Here is a 19768-nt window from a genome sequence, read left to right as displayed (position 1 = left end):
CCGCCACCACTGAAACAGAATCCCTCCGCAGCAACGCGACGCCTCGTCGTAGGGCCTTCCTTCTTCCACCCTTTGCCGGCAGCCGGGTGTGGTTCCTAGTCTCCTTGCCTGCGAAAGTTCTGCGCTGTCCAAAGACTACAAGCGGCACAGCCCGGAGGGCCCACGAGCTCTCCTTTAGGAAAGAGCTTTGAGAGGAAAGCAGCCTGGGCTCAGGGGGAACGCACTCTTCCGGCGCGGAGGAATGTGTAATGCCCCAGAGGGCAGAGGTTCTACTTCCGGTGAGGAGGGTTCTGTACCCCTTTGTGTATAAAAACACGAAAACAAACTCGGCCAGCCTTAGGTGGTACTATCTCGCTTAGTGGGTACCGCGGTTTGTTTTAACCTGTCTTTTTCCACGTAACTAACTTTTTCGGCCTCTGTCTCTTTATTTAGTCTTTTGACTGTTAGTATCCCTTCTAAATACTCTCACTCGGCCACTTTATAGCCACCTCATCTCCATGACAACAGGTTAGGGTCTAATATAACCCCCAAATCCTGCCGCCGGCCTTAACCACCATCTAGGAATTGCTTTTCGTGCACGTGGAAGCAACCGCTCTTGGCCTTGCTTTTCCAGCAATTAACCCCAAGTCATCTCAACAGCAAGCACTTTACTCTGCTACCACAGGCTCCGTAAACCTTTCTCAGTATGCTGTAAAAGCTATTACAACCTCCTGATCCTACTTGTCAAAAATTTCTATGCCAGTGTACATCTCCACTTACTACAAATTGTGGCAAATAACGTAGAAAGAACTAAAGAAGAAACCGTGAAAATGTAGTTCCAGTATTAAATATTTATTGGAAGTAAGACTTCCTTTCAAAGGACTCCCTGTGCAACCTCAGCTACCCCAGGGCCTAAATTGCCAACTATGGATGATGATTCCCAAAAACTGCATTTCCAGCCAAGATTTTTCTTTCGAGTTACCAGTACATCTAGCTACCTACTAGATCTCCCACTTGCTTAATTCAAGTACCCTCTCTTTTTTCTGTGTTTCCAGTTTCCACGAATGACTTCATCCACCTACTCAGCCTGAGGCAGAAATCCTTGACTCCTCCCTTACTATGTATAATCAAATGTCAAGTCTAGAGATTGTGTCCCCTAAAAATTTTAAATTCACTCATGCCTCTTCATTCTTATTATCACTATCCTTATTTAAGTTCTCTCCCGCCTGAACTATGATAGCTCAGTTCTTATCCCCTCTCAAATCCCATTCTACTCCGTTGTCAGATTGCTTTGTCTAAAATCTATCTTACTCCCAAGCTTCATCTGTTATGCTTCTCTATATACCACACCCAGAGTTTTGTGATGGCTTTGATGCACCATACTTTCTCTCATCTCTGAGCCTTCACAGATAATGTTTCCTCTATCTGGAATATGTTTTACTGTCCTGATCCCACCCCAGAGTTTCATATATCCCCTTTCTGACCTACTCTTTTCTTTTTTTTTTTTTTTAAGATTTTGTTTATTTGAGAGAGAGAGAGCATGAGCAGGGGTGAGGGGCAGAGGGAGAGGGAGATGCAGACTCCCTGCTGAACAGGGAGGCCAATGTGGGGCTCGATCCCAGGATGCTGGGATCATGACTCAAGCAGAACGCAGATGCTTGACTGACAGCCATCCAGGCATCCCACACAAACACTTGTTTCAGTTAGTCTTTGTTATGTAACAAACCACTTCAAAACTTAATGGCTAAAAGAACTTAGTGGCTAAAAATGAAAACTATTACTGCAGTTCTGTGGGTTGGTAATCTGGTGTTCTCGTGGTTTCCCCTGGGATCACTCATGCAGCTACAGACATCTGACAGCTTAACTGGAGTTGGAGGATCCAATGTGAGGGCCTCATCACCTGTCTGGCAGTTGGTGCTGGCTGTTGACTGGGAAACCTCAGTTCTCCACATGACTTCTCATCCTTGGTAGGATAGACTGTGCTTTTTCACAGGATGGTGAAACATTCTAAGTATGAGAGTGGACTTAGGCCTAGGCTCCAAAATATACAAGATCACTTTTGTCACATTCTGTTGGTCAAAGCAAGTCATAAGGCTAGCCCATATTCAATAGAGTGGTGAAACAGACTACATATCTTGAAGGGAAGAACAATAATATCACATTGCAAAGGGGCGGAGAGAAAGAAAAGTATAATTCATTACATACAATCATAATGATTCATAACAAAGTGAGATTTTGTACTATTTAAATCTGAAAACCCATATGATTCACAAAAAAAGAAATAATGAAATTCTAAGTAAAGCAAGTAACATTGAAATAATCATTAAATATGTAATTAATTAAAGCATAATGGTTTTGCTTTTATATTATTAATAGAGCAGCAAAGCCCTGATTGACCCTCCGAATAAGCACAAACTCCTAAAAGCTTTGTTTCTGTTTATTTCCTTTTAGTCTTTCGAGTTATACTTACCAAGTACTTTATTTTATTTATTTTTTTTATTTTTTTTAAAGATTTATTTATTTGAGAGAGCGAGAATGAGAGAGAGAGAGAGTACATGAGAGGGGAGAGGGTCAGAGGGAGAAGCAGGCTCCTCGCCGAGCAGGGAGCCTGATGCGGGACTCGATCCCGGGACTCCAGGATCATGACCTGAGCCGAAGGCAGTCGCTTAACCAACTGAGCCACCCAGGCGCCCAAGTACTTTATTTTAAACTGTCTCCCTAGAATATAAAATCACAGAGTAATTATCCCCAAGCATGTCTTTGCTTTGATATGCCCAAGAAATCTGTAGCAGTCACTTAAGCAGTGAGTCTGTAGGAGAAGGGCAGTGAATATCTCCGCTGGGATGGAAAAAAGTTCTCCAGTTTCACCCACATGAGATTCTGATGCTCCCTCAGGAAGGATAGGTGAAGCCACTCTCACCCTTCATGCCCATCCCTTTGAAGATTTTATTTATTTATTCATGAGAGACAGAGAGAGAGAGGCAGAGGGAGAAGCAGGCTCCCAAGGAACAGGGAGCCCAATGCGGGACTCGATTCCAGGACCCTGGGATCATGACCTGAGCCGAAGGCAGACGCTTACCATCTGAGCCACCCAGGCACCCCTCATGCCCATCCCTTTGAACATCACTATTGTAAAGATCCAAAACTTGTGTTTAATCAGCTCGTATGAGGGCTTTCTGCAAACAGACTGTTAAATTGACCGTCAGTAGTATTTGGGTCTCTGGGCAGAAAGAACAGTTAGGTTTAGCTGGAGTTTAAAAGTGCTGTTTGCATTATTTAAACAGTTCCTAAAAACTTTTGAGAAAAAAATTAAATAATATTAAAGTATTAGGTTTTATCCAAAATTTGCTGTCCTTGGTGTTAAGAATAGGATAAAATGAATACCCAACTCTGATAATCATTTAGCTAGGCTGTGATCTCTGAATTTTCTTAAAAAAACATAACAAAAGTTCATAAATTCAGACTAATTGAGGGAAGGCTAATTTCAGAGAGCCAACAGTCAAAATTACTGAATTTTTAAGGAAAAGCTATTTGGTTTTAAATATAGTTTTTACCAGTGGTTCTCAAACTTTTTGGTCCAACTTTCGGTCTCAGGACCACTTTTATTAAACCTCTTGTTTATATGGATTATATATGGATATTTACTATATTAGAAATTAAAACTAAGAAATGTTTAAAATATTTACTCATTTAAAAATAAAAATAATAAACTCATTACATGTTGTATTGGTCAGCTTTCTCCAGAGAAACATGACCAATAGGATGTGTGTATATGGAGAGAAATTTAGTAGGAGGAATTAACTCACAGTTATGGAGGCTAGCAAGTCCAAAATCTGCAATGTGGGCTGGCAGGCTGGAGTCCCAGGAAAGCTGATTATCATAGAGATGGATTCTGATGGCACTCTGCAGGAGAATTCCGTCTTGCTTGGTGAAGCTGGATTTTTGTTCTATTCAAGCCTTCAGCTGATTAGATGAGGTCCACTCACATTATGAAGAGCAATCTGCTTTACTCCAAGTTCACAGATTAAACATTAATCTTATCCAAAAACCATCACATATGTTAATATAAATATATTTTATACATAATAACAGTATTTTCCAAAAGGAATTTAGTGACAGTGGGTTTGGTTTACATTTTTTGAAAAACTTTTTAATGTTTGGCTTGTGGGATCAAGCTCGAGTCTTATATCTGTTTCTGCATTCAATCTTCTGTGATACGTTGTTTGGGTTGAAATATACGAAAAAATGCAACATCACATAGATATGTAATTGGAAAAGAAATAGTATTTTTTCAATATTGAGCCTTTTCAGATAACTAATTTCTTTTTTTTAAGATTTTATTTATTTATTTGAGAGAGAGAGAATGAGAAATAGCACAAGAGGGAAGAGGGTCAGAGGGGGAAGCAGACTCCCCACTGAGCAGGAAGCGCGATGCGGGACTCCAACCCGGGACTCCAGGATCATGACCCGAGCTGAAGGCAGTCGCTTAACCAATAATTGTAATTTCTTAAAAGCTAACAATGTGGAATCTAAAACTTTATCAATGAACTTTTTGACTCCGTTACATTAAAATTGGCAATCAACATTGTCCTTGAATGGATTTTTTACTCAATCATGATTTAGTGACATCGTGCATTGATCATTTCAAAAATATTAGTTCAATATTATAACTGAGTTATACAGGTATTCCCAATGTTTATGCACATAATTATAATATTTAAAAATCATAAGAATATCACCATTGATGTTCTCAGAAAATTGGGAAGCTGTCAAACTCAGAGTAACAGAAACAAGTTTTCCAAAAAATAATTTTCACTTAAAGCTCAAATTTTCATTGTCAACAAATACCATCAGTTGTTTCCCTTGAATAAATGGGCTTACATTGTTCATTTTCAAAAAAATGTCAGTTAAATATCTAGATCGAAATAGCCGTAGTTTATCTGTTAGACCCTCAGGCATTCCATGAAAAAAGTGGCTCGTTTAGCTTGTAAGTCCTTCTCCTTGAGGAAACCCTCCTGCTTCTCTACGCAGTAGAACTGCTTTATTTGTACTTCCTATTTCAGCACACAGACTATTAAAAAGACAAGTTCAAGAATCACAGTTTATTGGGATGCCTGGGTGGCTCAGACGATTAACAGTCTGCCTTCAGCTCAGGTCATGATCCCAGGGCCCTGGGATCGAGCTCCTGTTCAGCGGGGAGCCTGCTGCTCCCCCTGCTTGTGCACTCTCTCTCTCTTAAATAAATAAGTAAAATCTTTAAAAAAAAAAAAAAGAGTCACAGTTTATTAAAACTAATCATTTTTACTGCCTCATCATGGACATTCTTAAATGAAAGTGGCTTTTTTTTTTTTAAAACCATTAGTGTGTGGGGGGCACCTGAGTGGCTCAGGCGTTAAGCGTCTGCCTTCAGCTCAGGTCATGATCCCAGGGTCCTGGGTTCAAGCCCCGCATCAGGCTCTCCCTGCTCAGCGGGAAGCCTGCTTCTCCCTCTCCCACTCCCCTTGCTTGTGTTCCCTCTCTCACTGTGTCTCTCTCTGTCAAATAAATAAAATCTTAAAAAAAAAAAAACATTAGTGTGTGTAATGAAGACAATGGTTGCAAGTACAATTTAGTGTCACTAAAGAACCAGTAGTTTTACCCACCATTGCTTTGCACTGTCAATGCCAGTGTCACTGGTTAAAAAAAGCAAATAGCATCTTAGTATTAATATGAAAATAATTTTGACTTCAAGACCTTCAGAAAGTATCTCAGGGACCAACATGGGCCTGGGGACAAACAAGATCTGTTGACCACACTTTGGGGACTGCTGGTTTATCCTATCATTTGAATTAACATAAACAATGGAAGAGCTGAAAGAGACCTGCTTTAAGAAGAAACTACTTATAAATTATCACTCTCTATTGTCCTCCCTTAATTAAAGTATCAACAACTACTTTCCAATCAGATTATTTGAACAGTCTTATTTAGTCTATGTCTACATTCCCTCAAAGTACCCACAGCTTGTTTTGCCCAAGATATTTGTATTATTTATTTGAATATGACTTATACTCATATGACCTTTAATGGATTCTTAATCATCTATTCTTATGTACTTAGCAGATAAAGGATTGTTGTAAGGCAAGGCACAAGATTATCAATAAATTTAGGTGCATTGTAAATTGTTCTGTTCAGTAGTAAAACCATGAATATCCTTCTAAGAACATCTTGTAACCCCTTCTAAAATAATATAATGTGGGGTGCCTGGCTGGCTCAGTTGGAAGACCATGCAACTCTTGATCTTGGGGTTGTGAGTTTGAGCCCCACACTGGGGGTAGAGGTTACATAAAAAAATAAAATTTAATAATATAATGTATTTTTCAGTTTATAAGGTCCTTTGCTGTCTTTCCTGGGTTATGATTTAATTCTGGAATTTAATTTGATATCCTCTTTTCCAAAAGGTAGTAAGTGAAAAATTATATTTATATCCTAGAATAATTAGTGGAACTTTCAAAATGTACTGTAAAAAATAATTTAGCCAGGCAAAACATATCATTTGAATCTCTAAATCTGTGTTTACCAAGATATTTGCATAATTTGTGAAGTAATGTACCAAGAGCTTCTATCCTGAAAAACTGGGTGAATTTAAGAATAAAGTCAAATGCCATATTTAAAAAAACAAAAAACAAAAAAACAAACCTGGGTGAAGTATTCTCTCACATTTGGTTTGGATTAGCTCAAATTTATTTCAAAGACTTCATCAATAATATTCTATATCACAGATGCCTTCATAGAGAACAGATAACACAGACCTAATTCACTATTATGTACCAACCTACACATGACAATAAGAATACAAATGGGGGCACCTGGGTGGCTCAGTCGTTAAGCGTCTGCCTTCAGCTCAGGTCATGATCCCAGGGTCCTGGGTTCAAGCCCCGCATCGGGCTCCCTGCTCGGCAGGAAGCCTACTTCTCCCTCTCCCACTCCCTCTGCTTGTGTTCCCTCTCTCGCTGTGTCTCTTTCTGTCAAATAAATAAAATCTTAAAAAAATCTTTAAAAAAATAAATAAATCTGATGTTAGGTGGTTGTGAGAGAGGGAGGGGTTGAAGATAACCCTTTGGCATTTGAATGAATGATGACCCATTTTAACCTTGACATAGAATGGAAGAAGAAGAGCAATCTAACAGGAGAGGCAATACGTGTGTAGGGAGGAATGTTACGTACGCATTTATTCATTTGGCGACAACTTTTGAGCACCTGCTATGTGCCAGGCACTCTTCCAGATGCTGGATATATGATATGAACAACAACAAAAAGACACAGAGCTTAAGTACAAGCCAATAAATATGATTTTAGGTGCTCATAAGATCTCATAAAAGTAGAAAAGGCAGCGAGTGGAAGGGTGGTAAGGGGGGATAGGGTAGTCAGAGAAGGGCTTAAGATTGATGACATTTGAACAGAAGCTATGCTGTAAGAATAAAATGACCAATTGCTAACTGAGTATCAAAACAGAAAAGATTACCTCCAGTAAAGGAGATGGTATTTGTGTTGGCCTTGGTAGGGATTTTATGGGTAGAGATTCATGGAAATGGTCAATCAAGATAAAAGGAAGGGTATGAGCCAAAGCTAGGAAGTCCATGCTACAGTCAGAAAATAACCAGTTAATGGGGCACCTGGGGTGGCTCAGCTGGTTAAGCAACTGCCTTCGGCTCAGGTCATGATCCTGGAGTCCTGGGATCGAGTCCCGCATCGGGCTCCCTGCTCAGAGGGGAGTCTGCGTCTCCCTCTGACCCTCCCCCCTCTCATGCTCTATCTCATTCTCTCTCTCAAATAAATAAATAAAATCTTTAAAAAAAAAAAGAAAATAACCAGTTAATTATTATATAATAGGGATAAGTAGGGGTCAGATTGTTTCAGTATTTGAATGCCATATTACTATCAGCACTTACTCTCTACTCTTCAGGAGTCACCAAAAGTTTATGAGCAAGAGTGTGACATGTCCAGAAGTGTGCTTTAAAAAAAAGTAATCACCTTTTACAGAATGGATTGGAGAAGGAAAAAAACACCAGTTAGAAACCTATTGTAGTAGCCCAAGTGAAAGGTAATGAGACAGAGAGTAGAAATAAATAGGAAGAATATCTTATAGAATATATAATATTTGAGAGCCAGTATGAAGATAAGATCACCACGATTTTGTTTTTTTTGTTGTTGTTGTTTTGTTTTGTTTTTTAAATGTAAGGACAGAAAGAGAGACAAAAATACTGAGTTCATATGTCTGGGAAGATCTTTTTTTTTTTTTTTAATGTCTGGGAAGATCTTGATGTAACTAACAGAGAAAAATCACAAGATAGAAAAAAGTAAATTTAGGAGATGTCAAGGGACACCGGCAAGAAGTTCCAGCTTTTCCATAGCAGTAGCTGCAGCTCTGAGACTGAAGTGCCTTTCCCCTACCCCTATACCTTGCTCTTCTGGACGGATGAGACTACAATTGAGTTTTGAACTAGTTTAATATGATTAAAGTCAGTTTTTCACAAATTTCAGGAAAAGGAAGTAGTGTCTGCTATCTGACAAAAATAGTAGCGGGGCGCCTGGGTGGCACAGTCAGCTAAGCGTCTGCCTTGGCTCAGGTCATGATCCCAGGGTCCTGGGACCGAGCCCCACATTGGGCTCTCTGCTCCTTGGGAAGCCTGCTTCTCCCTCCCCCACTCCCCCTGCTTGTGTTCCCTCTCTCGCTGTGTCTCTGTCAAATAAATAAAAATAAAAAAAAATCTTAAAAAAATAGTAGCATTTATATACATAATCCTCTTGACTGTAGAAATTGAACCACAGGTCCTATCTTGGCTCTAGGCCACCAGGTCATTGAAGGAGAAACTCTATCTTCTTAGAATCTTCATCTTGATATAAGATTGTAAATTGCAACACATACTAATCCCGTGATCCATTCCATAATTATGCATCGCGTTCCTGCGTAATTTTTCGTGAAAACAAACTAGTTGAGCAAATTTAAACTGGGTATGCCCAGAACTACTGCGTTCTGACCCCAAATATCACACTGCCAGTACTGGAATGGGCGGAGTTTCAATTGGTTTACATGCTCCACCCGGGGAAGCTATGTACACAAGTAAGACTACACTTCCCGGCGATCTCTGCGCGGTTAGACGCGTAGCGAGGAGGGGCGGGGAATGGGGGGGCGTGTCTCTGTGAATAGTCTTCCTATTGGTGCGCAATCCAAAGGGCGGTGTAAACTCGTGGGCGATTGGACGGATTCGTGCACGCTCAGTGGCGCCGCGACGCTACCGGATAAGATTTGTTTTTCGGTTGGGGTCTCTGACTCGAAGGCTTAGTGTGGCGTGAGTACAGAGTTTTGGGTTTAGGATACTGGGGTTAGGGAATGGGGCCTTGGGCTAAAAAAAACGTGGTGAGGGAGAAGTAAGTGCGGGGACCGGAAGAGGGAAGTTAGGACGTGCAATGTGAAAGGTTTCGGGGGTGTTGGAGGATTGGGGAGCCATAGCAATGAAGGAGTCGACAACGGGATGAAATGTAAAAAGGAGTATAGAATTTGGAGGTCATGGAAATGCGTTCCAATATTCCCTCATCCCAAGATAGTCTAAGCCCTCAATTTCCTCATTTGTAGAATTAAGGAATAATAAAAATACTTGACAGTTATTGTGGGGGTAATTAAAGTAAATGTCAAAATGCTAATCAGGATTTAATTGTGGGGCGCCTGGGTGGCTCAGTCGTTAAGCGTCTGCCTTCGGCTTAGGTCATGATCCTGGGGTCCTGGAATTGAGCCCCGCATCGTGCTCCCTGCTCTCGGGGAGCCTGCTTCTCCCTTTCCCTCTGCCTGCTGCTCCCCCTGCTTGTGCCTGCTCTCTCTCTGTCGAATAAATAAATAAAATCTTTAAAAAAAAAAAAAAGATTTAATTGTAAGGAGGGATAAGGCTATATTAAAAAACAACAACCCTAAAGGAAAATACCACAGGAGATAGAGGAGTAGAAGCTACCTGAAACCCATTAACTTATCTATAAACAAAGACATTGTTCTTTTGGGAGATACAATAATGAGTAAAACCCATTTTCTTTTCTGCAAGGAACATACCCATCATGAGAGAAATGATAGTAACAAAGAAGTCTATTATGTTAACTTTTAGAGAATTACAAATGGGGTTCTTTTGCAGTTAGCGCATTTTGATCAGTTTGGTTGGAGAGACTCTGGAAAGAGATGAAGGAGATAGTATGGAGTTTTCAGGTACTGACTGGATTCCACTAAGTGAAATTATGACAGTGGAGGGAGTTATGTTCCAGTTGGAGGGAAGCTCACCAACAAGGGCATGGAGGCAAGAAAGTTATCTGCAACCGGGTGTACGTTTAGGGGAGTAGAGGGAAATTAGGAGAGGTAGGTTTGATTCTTAGCCATGATGTCTAGTCTGAGTTTGATTCAATTCATTAGGCTATGAGGAGCTACTGATGAATTTTATGGTTTTTAAGAATATGGTCCAAAGGAGGCAAGGGGTAGGTAGAACAGTTAAGCCCTTGTAGTAGAGTGGGTAAGAAGATATGGAAATCTTGAATTAACATGGTCATTGCCCAGATAGAATGTACAGGATTTTCATATAGTTGGATGAAGGTCAAGAGAAGGAGTAATGAAATGATGACTTTAGATTTTAAAGTCCAGGTTGCTTGGAAGATGCTGAATTAGCTTTGAAATGCTAAAAAAGTATGTGACTTGAGTGATTTTTTTAAGTTAGACTTTTTTTTTTAAGATTTTATTTATTTATTTGAGAGAGAATGAGAGAGCGAGCATGAGAGGGGGGAGGGTCAGAGGGAGAAGCAGACTCCCTGCTGAGCAGGGAGCCCGGTGTGGGACTCGATCCCAGAACTCCAGGATCATGACCCAAGCCGAAGGCAGTCGCTTAACCAACTGAGCCACCCAGGCGCCCTTTAAGTTAGACTTTTTTTGAGTTAGACATTTCAAGCTCCAATGGGACATATAGGTGAAAATGTCCATTATGTAATTGGAAATTCAAGCTAGGATATTGAAAGATGGCATTTGTTCATTCAATAAGTTCATTCACACAATACTCTGTGCCAGGTAGTGTTTTAGATAATAGAGGTAATCATAAAAGCAGTGGGAATAATGATGTTCCCACAGAAATGGATGGAGGAAATAGAAAAGAAAGTTGAAGACAGAACCTTTTGAACAAAGAGAGGAAAATTATTATTAAAAATAATAATCGCCATTTATTGAGCACTTATGTGTCAGACACTGTGCTCAGCCCTTTTATTCATTATTTCATTTAATCCTTACACCAACCTATGATATATTCTCCCCATCTTTTAATAAGTAACTGGATTGTAGAGAGATGAAATAACTTGCCTTGTCACACCAGCTAATAGGGATAGAACTTTGACTGAAACCCAAGTCTGTTTGATTTCAGGGCCCAAGCTCTGAACTACAATATTTTTTAAAAAGGTGATCATCAACACTGTCAAATTAAGGATACAAATCAAGGAGTGACTTGCTGGATGGAGGATGGGAAACCAAGAAAGCAGCTGAATTTATTCATTTGGATGTCTGCTGACCAAGAAAAGTAACTTCAATTCAGATGTTGTAGTAGGCGTTGGCATAGGCAGCATAGCTGCCTTCCAGATGTTGTAGAAGTCAGATTCTGAGAGATTATAAAACTAAGTGAGATGTGAATGTAGACACCATTTTTGTTGATGTGCAGTAGTCACAGGAAAGTGAAGGAGTGAGGACAGTCACTAATTATGAGGAAGAAGAGAGGTTACAGGTTGTTAGAAGGCTCTTTTAAAGTTCCAAGTTATTCTGTGGCGCCTGACTGGCTCAGTTGACAGAGCATGCAACTCGTTTTGTTTTTTTTTTTTAAGATCTTTTATTTATTAGAGAGGGAGAGCAGGCATGAGCAGTGGAAGAGGGAGAAGGAGAGAGAGAGAATCCTTGAGCAGACTCGCCACTGAGCATGGAGCCTGACTGTAAGGGCTCAATCCCAGGACTCTGAAATCATGACCTGAGCCAAAACCAAGAGTTGGCTGCCCAACCGACTGATCCACCTAGGGTCCTGAGTATGCAACTCTTGATCTTGGGGTCTTGAGTTTGAGCCCCACATGGGGCAGAGATTACTTAAAAAACAAACAAAATAACTCAAAAGATTATTTTAAAAAAAAGTTCAAGTTATTCTTAGTTTTAGAACAATGACCTTCATCTTTAAGATATCACCTGTATTCACAAAATGGAATATTACTTGGCCATATAAAGGAATAAAGAACTAACACATGCTACAACATGGATGAACCTTGAAAACATCATGCTAAGTGAAAGAAATCCATCATAGCCAATCACAAAAGGCCACATACTATATGATCTCATTCATATGGAAGTCCAAAATAGATATATAGAAATAGAAAGTAGATTGGTAGTTGCTTAGGGCTTGGGGGTAGGTGGAGCACAGGGGTGATGGCTAAATGATACAGGATTTATTTTTTTTTTTAAGATATTTATTTGAGAGAGAGAGAGAGAGCATGAGAGGGGGGCGGGTCAGAGGGAGAAACAGACTCCCCGCTGAGCGGGGAGCCCGATGCGGGACTCGATCCCGGGATCCCAGGATCATGACCTGAGCCAAAGGCAGTCACTTAACCAACTGAGCTACCCAGGCACCCAAAGATACAGGATTTCTTGAAGTGATGAAAATGTTCTGTAATTGTGAGGGTTGCACGTATCTGAATATACTAAAATCATTGAATTGTACACTTTGAGTTGTATGGAATGTGAATTATATAATTATATCTCAAGCTGTTAAAAATGTCACTTGTAATCCTACCATACCAACCCAATTACCATTTTTATTTTCTAGGTGGTTTTTTACAAGAGACAAATTCACCCAATTTGAAGAAGTTTTGTGGAAGGAGGTGAGTTTAAAGGAGGAGAGTAGTCATTTTAAAGGAGAGAGTAAGAAAAAGAGATGGTGTACTCGAAGGGTTGGTTGGCAGAAGAAAGCTAATGGAAGACAGAAGCAGAAACTGATTTTCTAGCTATGTCAGGCAGTGATAAAGTAAAGCAGAGAAGGTGGGTAAGGGAATGCCAGATGATCAGGGAAGACTTCACCAAGAAGGTGACATTAGAACCCTCAAGGAGAGGGAGCAAGCCATATATAGATAAATGGGAAAAGAGCATCATAAATGAAGTAGAAGTTTGAAGTCTGAAGTAAAAGTTTGGCATGTTTGAAGAATAGCAGAGACCAATGTTGTTGGTGGAGTGAGCAGGGGGAGAGTTGGAGGTGGGGTCACAGAAGTCCTGGGGTAGGCGGATCACGTAGGACCTTGGAAGCCATTTTAAAGACCTTGGCTCTCTGACTAAAACTAAGTCTTAGGAGCTTTTGAGCAGGGGAGTTTTGTGTTTTGACTTACATTTTATTTTTGTTTAATTAACCATCACAATAGGTGTAACATTTTACACTTGCACTAGTAGTGTGTGTTCTATTTGCTCTACATCCTTGTCGGCACTTGATATTATCTCTCTTTTTATTTCTTTTTAATATTAGTTACACTAGAGAGTGTGTACTGGTATCTCATGGTGGGTCTTTTTTTTTTTAAGATTTTATTTATCAGAGAGAGAGAACACAAGCAGGGGGAGCAGCAGAGGGAGAAGGAGAAGCAGACTCCCCACCACGCAGGGAGCCTGGTGCAGGACTCGATCCCAGGACCCCGGGATCATGACCTGAGCCGAAGGCAGACGCTTAACGACTGAGCCACCCAGGCGTCCCTTGACTTACATTTTAAATAATCACTCTAACTGCTGTGTTGAGAGTAGACTGCAGGGGCTAGATTTGAGAGTGGAAGCAAAGAGACCAGTTAAAGAGGCTCTTGTAGTCATCCAGGCAAGAGACTAGTGGGTTGGACCAGGGCAGTATTGGCCTGAGCAATTGTCAGATTCTGGATATTTTGATGGTAGAGCTAATAGGATTTGCTCATGGATTGAGTATAGCATGTAAGACTACTCTAAGAGGAGTAAAATTGCTCTGACCAAGTTTTTTGGTCATAAGCAACTGGCACGATCGAGGTAGTAATTACTGGAATGTAGAACTCTTTTTTTTTTTTAAGATTCTATTTATTTATTTATTAAAGATTTTATTTATTTATTCGACAGATAGAGAGACAGCACAAGCAGGCAGAGTGGCAGGCAGAGGGAGAGGGAGAAGTAGGCTCTCCGCTGAGCAGGGAGCCAGACGTGGGGCTCCATCACAGCACCTTGGCTGGGATCATGACCTGAGCCGAAGGCAGCCGCTCAACCAACTGAGCCACCCAGGCGCGCCCCTAAAGATTCTATTTATTTATTTGACAGAGAGATAGAGAGAACAAGTAGGCAGAGAGGCAGGCAGAGGCAGAGGGAGAAGCAGGGTCCCTGCTGAGCAGGGAGCCCAACACGGGGCTCGATCCCAGGACCCTGTGATCATGGCCTGAGCTGAAGGCAGCCACTTAACCGACTGAGCCACCCAGGCGCCCCTGGAATGTAGAATTTTGAGAGAAGAGCAGGTTTTGGTGGTAGGTGTTTTTGTTTTCTTTTGTTTTATTTCCGCCCCACCCCCACCCCTGCCGAAGCACTAGTGGTGGTAGGTGTTTATCAGGAACTTGGTTTTGGACTTGTGAAGCTTGAGAGACCTGTAAGACATCCAAGTGGAGATAGGGAATAGGGCAGTGAGATAGGTATGAGTGGAGTGGAGGGCAGAGTCAGCACTGGAGGTAGGAATTTGAAAACTATCAGTGTGTATATAAGAATGTCAGTCGCCCTAAAACTGACACTTCATGCAGTCATCGAGGCAATAAGTATAGATAAAGAGGAAGAAGAACTAGCAGAGACTGAAAATTAATGGCCAGTGAGGAGGAAAGAAAACTGGGAACCTCTGGTGTCCTAGAAGTCAAATGAAGAAAAGGTTTCAGGGAGGAGGAGCAGGGGCATTCTGGGGTTCCGAGTGGGAAAATGGTATATAGAATTAACAAAAGTGATTATCTCTTTTCACTCTTGTTCACAAAATTCTTCTCCAAAGGACTGAAGATTATAAGCAGATGCATACCAATTAAAAGAGTACAGGAACAGAATATTACATCCTTGTGCTCAAAATCAGAATGGGTTGACAAAGCATGCTTGATAAGCCAGCTTTCCCTAAAGCTAATAAAATAAACTCTCCCTTCCCTCCTCCTCCGCTCCTCCCTCCTCTCCCTTTCTTCTCCTCTTCCCTCCCTGCTTTATGAGGTTATCTTCATAAAAATCTCTGTGATGAGATTATTCAAATAGAGGAACCCAAGCTCCATGTTAGCTATTGGAATGGAGATTGTAAATGGACCTTAGAAAGCTTGTAATTTTTTCTTTCTTTAAGATGAAACAGTATATAAAGCTCACCACATGTCAGTGGCTTTGTATTTATTTTAAATGTAGTGTAATTGGCCCTCTACCTTAATTTCCATTTACCATCCCTTACTTCTTAGAAACTTTTCTGCATCTCCCTCCTCTTTCAGCAAAAGGATTGTAAATTCGTTTTGCATTGTTGTTAAGGAGGCTTTTCTTTTGTGTGTGCTTATCTATCCAAACATTAGATGCCATTCTGATTTTATTTAAAAATAGTAATGACGAACGAACGCCTTATGAAAATTCAAAAGTCATTGATTTTCAGGATTTGGGACTACTATAAAGAATCCTACATTTTAGAGCATCACATTCTCACCAGTAGGTACATCTGGTGATGGTGGAAAGGGAACATGTCTGTGTATCCTGTACTGTTTTGTTTTTTTTTTTTGTCTCTTCCTGACCCTTCATTCTGAATTTTCGTGTATTTGACAGGTGTGAAAAGGACACCATGAACTTTACCCCAGTGCGTACCCCCGTCTGCAGAAAGTAAGACATTTGCTTATTTTCAGGTTGTTAAAGAATCAAGACTTCTGTAGCCGTAAGTGCAAGTTAGCTTAGGAACTAGAAAGGGTTTAGAAGTGTGTTTCCAAACTCTGGATTTGAACTATATTAGGCCTTATTTCTCTGTTCTTATTATGTGCAATTTGGTTTTAAAACTAGGACATATTAAGTGTGAATACCCGAATCCAGGCAGTTTGAATGGGCCTGGTATAGTGCCCGTGGATCCTGGATTACAGAGGAAACAATCAACCAGCATGCAAACAGGGGACTTTTAATTCTGGTTCTGCCATCAACTTCCCGCATGAGAGACATCGTCATCCTCATTGCCACGACTCTCAACTGCAAAATCTCAGCAGTACCTCTTCGTTCATCTACTGATCTATTTCCCAGAGTAGTTATAATGCAACTCCCTTTGAAGACATGAAACATTAAGTAAAAGAACATTTCTGTCACGAGCTTTTAGTGATTGAGAAAATGCTAGGGGTTTTTCCTTCATGCTAGCTGAAAGTAAATGTTAACATCTCTTCTATACATGCCTACTTATTAAAGGTGCTGACCATCTCCTTTGTTAACTACAACTCTGGGCATCCAGTATAAAGTTTCTCCACACTGTCTGTATCTTCTACATATGCATCTATGCACATTTTCCCATTTAATGTTGCTTGGATGATTCATTCATATTTGGATATCTCTAATGCATAGTTTCTAATGACTTTGAGTAATGTTCCGTTTATATAAATATACCACAATTTATCCATTACCCTACTGAGTGGATGTCTGGAAGGTTTACCATTTTTGTTATTACAATAATGTTGCTATGAACATTTTCGTATGTGTCACCTTGTACACATATGCATGAGTTTCTCTAGGACAAGAGGAATAGCGGTTTTACTAGATTCTGCCAAATTACTCTCTGTAGTGTCAAGTTAGACTCCATCAGCAGTGTATAGTGTTCTTTCGCTATGTATCTTAATAGTATTAAATTTTCTCTTTTTACCTGGTCTTACTTGGGAAATATTTCATTTTTTAATGATCTTTTTACTTTTTTAACATATATTTTGAATCTAGCTTTAAGCCTTTAATACTTGGAAACCAGTTCATAAAATTCGTCACTAACCCAGAACATCAAACTTTGAAGGTTTATGAGCACCTTAATTATAGCACTTCAAGAACATAAACTTTTTTATTTAAGAAATTATAATGTCTCGGGACACCTGGGTGGCTCAGTTGTTAAGCATCTGCCTTTGGCTCAGGTCATGATCCCAGGGTCCTGGGATTGAGCCCTGCATTGGGCTACCTGCTCAGGGGGCAGCCTGCTTCTCCCTCTCCCACTCCCCCTGCTTGTGTTCCCTCTCTCGCTATGTCTCTCTCTGTCAAATAAATAAAATCTTAAAAAAAAAATTATAATGTCTCGTAAATGTTCAAACAGTTTAATGAATATGTCCTTTCTGATTTCTTACAGGCCAACAACTGTCTCCAAACATGATGTTCCCTGTGACTTCAGTGGTCCCACCAAGTGGAAGGGAATGTCTTTCTTGGATTCGATGGAGTCAACTCCCTTGCCTTCCACGGAAGATCGTCTGGCTGTCCTCTGCCCTTCTCAGGAGCTTCTGGAATATTACCAAAAGAAGATGGCTGAGTGTGAGGAAGAAAATGAAGACCTGTTGAAGAAACTGGAACTCTACAAAGCAGCTTGTGATGCACAGGTGAAAGGGATGATGTGTTATACCCTTTTAGGACTCCGGTTGAGTCTATTCATTCCTGAGAGAAGTGCCAGCTCATATTATAAGCAGATATTTTATTTTAAAAATTCTTTTTTTATTCCTTTCTACCACAGCATAGCTACCTATCTGCCCTTTGGGTCCCTCACTAGATTATAATCTCTGCCAACTGCTAGACCTCTAAAACCTTAGAGGTCTCTTTTATACTTCTAGTTCTTTCACCCCCTTACACCTGACTTCATTTAACTTCATTGTTAGCTCTGTAACTCCTTGATAGTTCAGTTTTCTCAGTGTTGCCTGCCAGCTTCTGACCTCACATCCTTCCTTTCTAACCCAAACTCCGCTGTGCTTCACTTCAGTAACTGTACTGTCTGCATGGGACCCCTTGCTTATTCTTCTGACCCTGCTTGCATAGCACAAACGCTATAATTTCATCCAGTTCACCACCACCTCTTCTCTTGCAGCAGGATTTCTCAACCTAGGCATTATTGACATTTGGGGCTTGGTACTTGTTTGTCGTGAAGACTGTTGTGTGCATTGTAGGATGTTTAGTAGCATCCTTGGCCTCCACTCACTAGATACCAGTAGCACACCTCTTCCCCCATCCCCCCGACCCCCAGTCATGACCATCAAAAATGCCTGTGGACGTTGCACAATTTCTCCTGGGGGCATAGGCAAAATCGCCCCCAGTTGAGAACCATTGTCCTAGAACGGTTACATATCATTACAGAATAAATTCATGGTAAACGTGTCCATCAGTATCCTTAGTCACTATACAGCAGTTTTCTTGCCTGTGCATATCTGTGCCATACCTTCCCCCTCCACCAGCCTGCAAGCCTTCTTAGCGCTCTTCTCTCAGGCCAGCTTGTTTCCTAGTTCGCGGAGGAGACACCGGCTATCACACATGCGCTCCCTTCCTGCCCATCCACACAGGTCATCTACGTCTATATCCATCTTTCTTTTTACTGCTTCAGGGACAAGCTATCTCTGCCTGTTCAAGCTGCACTGATCCAACAGTCCCCCTAGCCCCCATTCCTTTCTCCTCCGCAGAAACCCTGCTTCATCATCTCTCTTTTCTGTGTGTTCTGTTTTTAACTTCTTGCCTGATGTTGGCTTTTTGTCCTCAGTATATAAACCTACTCAAGTCTTTCTTCTGTACTTGTGCTTCCCTCTAACTACTCTCTTATGTAGATGGCTCTTTTGTCAGCCACACCTGTAGAATAGTTTGAGTTTGTCACCTACTCAGTGACCTCTTGACTACAGTTTGGTCTCTGTCCCCATTGCTCCACTAAAAGTGCACCTCCTATGGTCTCTGGAACCTGCTAGTCAAAATGATCTCTTCGTGGCCTTTGCAGTATTTGTCACTATTGATCTCTCCTTTCTGCAGACTTGGCCTTTCTTGATTTCTGTGTCATTTCCCTTTCCCAGTTTCTGTCTTACCTTTCTGACCAGTTCTTCTCAGTCTCCATCAACAGCCCCCCTTCCTTAGTCTTAAATATCAAAGTTCTAGATTCCACCATATATGGTCTCATCGTATTCATGTCTTCTACTGCTACATCTGAGATGATGACACCAAATAACTACCGCACTTTTCTCCTGAGTTCCACATTAACTTGTCCGTGTCTGAACTACTCTCCTCTTTCCTACCTACCCACACATAATCTGTACCACGAACATTTCCCCTCCCTCCATTCCTTATCTCTTCACTTTTTCTTTATTCCACGTCCAGTAAATGGTATCGTTGCCTACAATTCTCCCCAGCCCCTACTTCCGTCACTTGGTAAGTCCTCTTCGTTCTGCTTCCTAAATATCACTTCATGCATTCCAACAACTTAGTCACTGTTTCCTCAACACTAGTTCCAACTTTCATTATGTCTCCCCTGAACTATTACAGTGTCCTCCTTACCAGTATCCAGCCTGTGGCCTCATACTTCCCCACTCTGCCTCTGTCCACTCCAGTGACACTGAAATACTTGGGGTTGCCCAGACACTTAAGGCTCTGATGGTTCTTTCTTTCTCTTTCCCAAGAGTACCCGCCCTCTGCTTGTCTCTAGTAGTTTTCATCTTTCAAGTTCCAACTTTGGTTGTGTTCTCTGACTTCCCAATACCTGCAGAGGTTTTACTCCTGCTGTACTTTCCCTTCTACCATTTTACTATGCATGCTCTT

The 19768-nt window shown here is 40.9% G+C and overlaps 1 protein-coding gene across 2 annotated transcripts in view; it reads left to right on the top strand.

Moving 5' to 3' along the window:
- Positions 1–9226: 9226 nt before the first annotated feature.
- Positions 9227–19768, top strand: part of CCDC77 (coiled-coil domain containing 77) — a 28648-nt gene continuing 18106 nt past the window's right edge. For both annotated transcript variants that reach the window (XM_088025865.1, XM_028121170.2), the window contains exons 1-4: positions 9227–9308; positions 12831–12885; positions 15812–15865; positions 17343–17586. In XM_088025865.1, the coding sequence (XP_087881991.1) occupies positions 15828–15865; positions 17343–17586 (282 nt within the window). In that variant the 5' untranslated portion in view covers positions 9227–9308; positions 12831–12885; positions 15812–15827. The remainder of the gene's footprint in view (positions 9309–12830; positions 12886–15811; positions 15866–17342; positions 17587–19768) is intronic.

This window comes from Eumetopias jubatus, unplaced genomic scaffold, assembly GCF_037043125.1.
Source record: "Eumetopias jubatus isolate StellerSeaLion01/CBP00866 unplaced genomic scaffold, mEumJub1_p1.0 scaffold_8, whole genome shotgun sequence".
In the NCBI taxonomy this organism is placed as follows: Eukaryota; Metazoa; Chordata; class Mammalia; order Carnivora; family Otariidae; genus Eumetopias; species Eumetopias jubatus.
This window is presented reverse-complemented; position numbering and strand designations above follow the sequence as displayed.